Raw genomic sequence first — 8,253 nt, forward strand, 5'->3', positions numbered from 1 at the left:
AGTTACATCTATTATATGTTGTTGTTGTTGTGGTTGTCTCTTAGGCTGTGACATGAACTGACACATCCTGCAGCTTCTATGGCGATGACACTATTTTCTCCAAGTAGATGTATTTTATTTTGGTCAGAGAGGGAATCAAAATCTTGGAGTTTACATTTATTTTTTGTAAAGAATTGTTTCCTAATCTCTTCATATGTGCTACATTGTAAGCAGGAAATGTGTCTCTGTCTCCACCTGTCTCTGTGGACAGAGCTGACACAGCCTGTCTTCTCCAGGCAGCCAGGTCTGCACTATTTTGGGCTATTATTTCACACTGATTGTGTGTATAATTGTTTTTACTACACGGATGCAGCTCGTTTATATCTGTTTGAAGGAGTTAAATGCGGTTACGCCTTAAAAGTCATTTAAATGTACTTTAACACCGTCCTACATGAACTACAGTAGAGTTTGCTCTGAGCACAATACTCGGTGGTTTCCTATCAGATGATAGCCTCCCTGTTAGGTGAGTTCGATTTGTACACCCTTTTGGCACGCGGGTGTACTGTGTTGAAGGGATTAGTTTAGATTCGTCTCTTCCTTTTACCCCCGCCCGGCTGAGCGCACATAATGGACGTATCAGACGGTACATTGGGTTTTCTAATCGAACACACCCACTAGATCGTTGCGCGCTGACCGGCACTTCGTTTTTAAATGGTCTAGAGGAGCTCGTTGATTGGTGGAGACCACAGTCATATGTTATGATAGTTCAGCTGTTTATGTTTTAATCATTTTAATAATAATATATTTAATTAATTAATGTACTGACTCTGAACGTCTCTAGCATAATGTATAGCCTTTATAATATAGTAAAATACTATATCTTGCCACTGTTTTAATTAATTATTTTTTATTAGTTACATTATATTATTATATATTATTATTTATTATTATTAATTATTAATTATTATTATATTACAGTTTTAATGGTTTAATCATGTTTTTTTTTGTTTTTGCCATGTTCTCCCAATGTGCATGAGGCCACAAAATACTTTATTTATCTATACACTCTGGGGAGTAGCCATTTTACCTGAAAATCCTCTTATTAGGGTCTGTTTAAATATGTTTAAATAAGGGGTGTCGCAATACAGTATACTGGTGTTAATGATAATCATGATATTAAAAAATTAAATATTGACATCATGTTAATAATACACATATGATCATATTGTGTAAATAATCCTTTTTATATATACAGTTAAAGTTACAGACTCTCTCTCTCCACCTCTCATATTTTGAAAAACTACATCGAAGAAATATCCATCAGCAGACTATGAGATGAGTTTATAGGAGTTAGTGGAGTGCAATGCATGATCCAAATAGACAGTTTTTTTTTTTTTTGCAAAATTCACTTTTATATAAAGCCCTATTATACACAGGACCGAGTAATAAAAGAAATAGAAATATTTCCTATTTTAAAATAAAAAATGTTAAATGATTATAAAGCCTTGGGAGGAGGCATGTTGTCTCTCGAGCGCTTTCTAATTTTCTGGTGATGGACATAGGGGTGTTACGATATACCGGTATTGACGATAACCATGATATTTAAAAATGAAATATTGATAAAATGTTAATAATACACCTATGAATATTGTGTAAATAATCCAGAGTCTCTTAAATCATTTTATATATACAGTTATGTTTACAGATTCTCTCTCCATCTCCCTACATCTCCCTTGACTCTAATCTTTTTGCAATAAAAAGAGACAAAACGCACAATAAACAAAGTTTTTTTCTCAAATTTTCTATAGATATCACAATAATATCGTTGTCCAGTATTCTGGTGGCCACAATAATCATGTAGTGAAAATCTGATATTGTGACAGCCCTAGTTTAATACAGAATTGTATAGCATATATTATCCTACTGTTGTCTACATGCTGTTGTACATTGTCTGACATTATCTATAGTCTGTTTGTTCACATTGGTTGTTAAAGTGATCTAAAGATGTCTGTCTATTGAGGTTGTCTATTATATCCGTTTATCTGTTTTGTCTGATAACTTTCTTATTAATATTGTTTGCCAATCTAACATTATCAATCACATTATCACACTTTTTTTTTGTTGTTTTTTTAAATTTTTAAATGAGCAACCGTTGTATCATCTGCTGATTGAAGATTGGCCTACCCCTTCATGTGTTTCACTGATTTGAATGTCCCTGTTCTCTGTTTCGTTTGAACTTCCCCTTGGTGGATTTTGGACAGTAGACTATAACGGTCGGGTACACATGACAGGTGTCTTTCACGGTCAACTGTGCATATTTAAAGGCGCTCAAGATCACTCTCACAAAAAACTCTGGACCACCACAAGCTGTTTGGTCTTGAGTTTTATGTATAGAGTCATTTTGAATACATTTCTCACCAAGCATATACAGCCTTGACATGTTCATGTAAAATGATGCACATTGCACAGCTGCTGTAATTCCACATATATTCCCCCCATGCCCATTTTTATAGTATTCCTAACAAAATACTCTACATCCATAATGGCATTTATATTTTATAATGCACAAAGGGAAGCAAACAGCTCCACCATCATCACTCACAGTGTTGCCACTGGTTTGATGGGGTTCAGCTGACAGGGTGGGGGCAGAGCCTTAAGTTGATAGGTGCACAGCACACACAAAATAACGATGACTACATCACAATAGGAGATCTGCTGGCTGCCACGAAAATAATAGAGGTCTGTCAAAACATGAAATCATGACATCTAGTGGCAAAGAGTAGACTTACATCTTAAAATAATGAATGGAGATTTTTAATGGCTGATTCACCCAGGCTGAAAACTGTTTGCATAAGGAGTATTTCTTCAGTGAGTATTATGTGCAGGTAATAGTGAGGTCTTCTGTGGATAAGCCAGAGAACTCACAACATTGTCTCATGAAAGAGATGTCGGGGGACCTGATTTTTTTATCAACAGTGAGTAACTTGTTTAGGGCTGCAACAAATGATTGTTTGCAGTATTTAATAATCTATCGAAAATGTTTTCAGTGAATTGATTAACTTATAAAATAGTGAAAAATGCCCATCACAAGTTCACAGAGCCCCACCTATCATCTTCAACCTGCTTCTATTTGACCAAATATATAAAACCAAAAAGTATTACATTTACAATGATTAAAAACAATAACAAAGTAAAGCAATAAATACTCATATTTGTGAAGCTGGAATTAGTGAATGCTTTGTATTTTCAAGTGACTTTAAAGATTCATCAATTATCAAAATTGTAAGTTACTCAATCTTTAGTCAATTTATGATCTTTATGATCAATCTGATCTTTTACATTTTTGTATTTTTATAAATCAAACAAACCCTAACTCGTGTTAGGATTGATTTTCATCTCATTAATCTGACAATAATTTTTTTTATTGGTTAAAAGACACTGAGATGAAAGAATTTACATCACATTATCCAGGAAACAGCTGCTGCAGAATGGTATTCAACATCTGCTTCCCAAAAACATCTTTAATAGAAGAGCTCATACTGTTGTCGGTATGATAGAGGAGAATGAGAGTGAGTGACACAGTCCTGTTATCATCATAAACAATGTACACATGACAGTATATGTAAGTGTGTGTGAGTGATGGATTAGGTTGGGGTGAACTCGGGGAATAAATCCAAAAAAATGCATAGCCTGCCAACACATTTTTTAAAGTTCATGTGGGCTCAAATGTGCATTTAGACTATGCATGATTCACCCTCTCCAGAGCGACGTAGAAACTTTTCTTGTCATCCAAACAGTGCCAGCCGATTGGTCCGATCTCACAATCTGCACAGATGAGATACTTGATTCTGCCCACGTCCTTAGTGAACCCCACATTCTCAAAAGTGTACATGTCATCCACAAACCAGTGGGCGGTCAGAGTGTCCCCGTCCACTGAGCCCTCTGTGGTGCTGAGGCCGCTCTTTTTCCGCATGGATGGTAGGAACAGCTGGTGGGTGAAAACACAGCCTCAGATGACACGAAAATACTTCTGAAGAACTCAAAATCAGTAATGCAATAGGAGTTTTGGACTTATATACATGAACAGGTTGCCATGTATTCATGTCTTTCTTTTTACATAGTTAGACCTAGCTGGACCAAAGATATATAAAAATCAGACTACATCACTCTGAGCCCCAGAAACCTCCACTGGCTGGCTACCTGTTGCTTTTCAACATCCTCATCCTGGTACACAAAGCTCTAAATGGCCGAAGTATATATTGTGCTCTCAGTGTATAAACCCTGCAGATCTCTCAAGGCACCAATCTCCTTCATATTCCTTCAATGTTTTTAAAAGTCTGTTGCGAGTATATGTAGCATTTACACACTTAAATAATTGAACAGTCTGCCTGCTGATCTTAGATTATATTATGATCATTTAAAAGCCTCAAGACCTTTTTATTTGGATTAGCATTCTCCTAGCAATTTGCTGGTGTCTTAGCATTGTTGCCCTTGTATATATATATAGATATATATATCTATATATATATATCTATAGATATATATATATATATATTTACGTACGTGGAGGTGCAACAATTAATTGACTAGTTGTCAACTATTAAAGCATTTTCTGACAATTTATAGACCAAATAACTAATCGATTAATTGAGAAAATAAATAATCAACAGATTAATCAAAAATGAAAATAATCATTAGTTGCAGCCCTATAAAAAGTCATCCATTTAAAATGTAACTTAAATAAAAGAACTCTTGTGTTATAAGCAAAATGTATTTAAAATATCAAAAGTACTCAATGCATATATGTTAGTGTTATACTATCAAATATTATCCCACTAGATTATTATTGCTGATGCATTAATATACAAGTAATATTTTTCAGTTGTAGTTGGTCGAGGTGAAGCTATTAAGTACTTTATAATATCTTGGGTAGTTTAATCTATAACACTGCATCATATATTAGAAATATACCATATGTTTTGAATGTAGCATCTTTGTTTGTAAATGTATTTGTAAATCCAGCCATCTAATGAATCTAGTGGAGTGAAACTACATTATTTCCTCTATGGACAGTATTGGAGTACATGTAAAGTAGCATAAAATAGACATAGCCTACTCAAGTTATGTACCTAAAAACAACACCGAGGCCAACACCGAGGCCAACACTGACAACACCGAGGCCGTCTAGAGGAAGGGACAGAGCAAACTGTTCTTCCTGAGGAGGCTCAGGTCCTACAACGTCTGCAAGACGGGTGCTGCAGATGTTTTACCAGTCTGTAGTAGCCAGCGTCCTCTTTTTTTGCTGTAGCCTGTTGGGGGGATAACACCAACTCATGGGATGCCAACAAACTAAACAGGCTGGTGAGGAAGGCTAGCTCTGTAGTTGGATCCAAACTGGATGATCTGGAGGTGGTGGCAGAGGGGAGGATGAGGAGGAAGCTGAACGCTATCCTGGTGAACCCCTCCCACCCCGTCCATGATGAGCTAATCAAGATGAGGAGCACCTTCAGTCACAGACTCATCCTCCCTCGGCACAACACAAAGCGCCTGGGTCAGTCCTTCTTGCTGGTAGCCATCAGGCTCCACAACCAAGGCTGACCCCCACACGAAAACTATGAGGACCTTAAACTTAAAACACGCACTATCTGCATCTACAGTATCTGCACTACTTGCAACTTACTTACACTACATCCCACATACCATTTTATAGACTGTACATATTACATATATTTATTGTACACTACATTTTTTTTTATTGACGGACGATACACGCTATGTTCATTCACTATGTATATTCTGTATCTCTATTTATTGTTTTTATAATTTTTCTGTACACCTGTACTTCTCCTGCATCTTTGCTGCTTTGACATCTGGATTCCCCCCCTGGGATTAATAAAGGTTCATCTATCTATCTAAAATTTGCACTAAGTTAAAGTACTTGAGTAAATAGATTGTTCCACTGGTTTTATGATCATGTAAAACACCTTGGATGAAATGGTGCTGTACAAAAACGATGCAGTTGATTTATATTACAGGACAGACAGACAGACAGATTAAATATCAGCCCACAGATGTGAGCCCATCGCCCTTATGTCAGACACCATACCTCTTTCTCTGCTAACACAGCCATCCCCGGGCACAGCACCTTGGATCCGCAGCGTTGACACACCACAGTCTTGCTGTTCTTGCCGTCCTCAGAAACCAGGTCGGACCGGTCCGGGGTTTCTTTGGGCTCTTCACTGTTGTCCATCTCGATAACCTGACAAGCAAACAGCAGGATTCACTGTGATCTACATGCACTAAAGGCGAAAGGACGCACAGTTATCTACCTCCAGGACTGAACCAAAGGACTAACTAATGGGCTAACAGTTAGTCAGAGTAGACAGAGTGTTATCTTATGAAAAGAAAGATGGGGCGCACACTGACAGAGAGAGAGAGAGAGAGAGAGAGAGAGAGAGAGACAGAGAGAGAGAGAGAGACAGAGAGAGAGAGAGAGAGAGAGAGAGACAGAGAGAGAGAGAGAGAGAGAGAGAGAGAGAGACAGAGAGAGAGAGAGAGACAGAGACAGAGAGAGAGAGAGAGAGAGAGAGAGAGAGAGAGTGGACTGGAACTACAAATCATCAGAACATTTGTAGTCCGGAAGTGCTCATAAAAGATATTCACTAATGTTTACATGTTTATATTAATATCTACTAAATATTAATTATGGCAATATTAATCTGGGATATTACTTAAAGTGCAACCAGATGAACGTTAGTTTAAAACCGTTAATACTCAAACTAACGTTAAACCACACCTCTTATTGATGCTAACATCTGAGCTAACATGAATATAAACCGACTAAAACTACATTGACGTCACACATCCATAAACATTACATACACAACTGAATGAAGTCAAACAAGACGTACCTAAATGTTGAAGTAAAACAATGCTGTCAGTTAAATCGTAAGACAGACAGGTTAGCTAAAGGCTAGCATAGCATACTAGCTGGTCTATTAGCCGCTAAATGCTCTCGGTCAGAAACAACACGGTTGCGCTGTTTGGTTCCGACTTGAAAATAAATGAAATGTAGAAACTGATGATAAATTCCTTTTAATTGGTCTTTTATGGTCTCCAAAATAATTGCAACTAACTATTTGAAATAGGAGGAGTTTTACAATATATTATGCTATATCTAGATATGAATGAATGAATGATTTTATTTCGAACAAACGAATTAATAAAAACAGATACAAAATAATAACAAACAAAACAATAGTAGTGTCCGAAAAGGAGTAGGTAGAAGTAAAACTTATATTTCCCTACCCCTTTCTCACTTCTCCTCTATTAACTCATATTATATAATATAATATAATATAATATAATATAATATAATATAATATAATATAATATAATATAATATAATGATATATATAAACTATCCCAGATTTATCTACATCCCAAATTAAATGTTAATATGAACAGCATCCCAAGTTTATGTTCAACCCACTTATCCATCCGGAGTTAAAAAGTAGATATAAACCAACCCTTAACACAACCCTTATCACAACTCTTCCTCATCCATATACTGTACCTCTCAAAAATATATTTTTTGGATAGCTTTTTAAATTGATTTATATTTGTGCTTCGTTTCAAAAGATATCTTCAAAACACTTTTTTTATGATGGTCTGTGAAGATAGAATTGGGTTAAGCAATGGTGGCAGAAATATCCAGATGTTATACCTCAATGTAAAATAGTCAACAAGTAAAACCCCTTCATTAAAATATTAAACGTTACCTTGGTAAAAGTATGGAAGTATTACCAGCAAAGTGTACCTAAAGAGTACAAAATGTAAAAGCACCTATTATGCAGAATGACCCATGTCAGTGTTAGCTGATTTTTTTTATTTCTGGTGCATTTTTTCTGTAAGCACAAGCATCATTTTAATGTAACTATAGCTGTCAAATAGATGTAACTGAGTAAAACGTAAAATGTATACAATATCCCACTATAATGTAGTGAAGTAGAAGTATAAAATAGTATAAAAATTGTGCCCCGATGTTCTAACAAACCGTAGCAGAAGTGCCCTCTTGGATATGGTGACCAGACGTCCCGGTTTGTCCAGGACTGTCCTGGTCTCAAGCTGGGTGTCCTGAGTCCCGACAAATATCTGTAAACTACTAAAATCTCCTGATTGTCAACATTCACTAGCAAATCGTCCCGGTATTTCACTTTTTCACAATTAAAATAATAATATTTACTATTTAATACATGTTTTCAGCACTTATAT

General features: G+C 36.0%; 1 protein-coding gene across 1 annotated transcript; it reads right to left on the reverse strand.

Moving 5' to 3' along the window:
* Positions 1–3,204: 3,204 nt before the first annotated feature.
* rabif (RAB interacting factor) lies at positions 3,205–7,027 on the reverse strand. The gene is made up of 3 exons (XM_074631788.1): positions 6,891–7,027; positions 6,086–6,238; positions 3,205–3,967 (listed from the first exon to the last, which is right to left on the reverse strand). Exons 2-3 carry the CDS (start codon positions 6,227–6,229, stop codon positions 3,719–3,721), a joined length of 393 nt encoding a protein of 130 aa, XP_074487889.1. The 5' UTR covers positions 6,230–6,238; positions 6,891–7,027; the 3' UTR covers positions 3,205–3,718.
* Between the last annotated feature and the right edge of the window lie 1,226 nt (positions 7,028–8,253).

The sequence above is a fragment of the Sebastes fasciatus genome, chromosome 1, assembly GCF_043250625.1.
Source record: "Sebastes fasciatus isolate fSebFas1 chromosome 1, fSebFas1.pri, whole genome shotgun sequence".
Lineage (NCBI taxonomy): Eukaryota > Metazoa > Chordata > Actinopteri > Perciformes > Sebastidae > Sebastes > Sebastes fasciatus.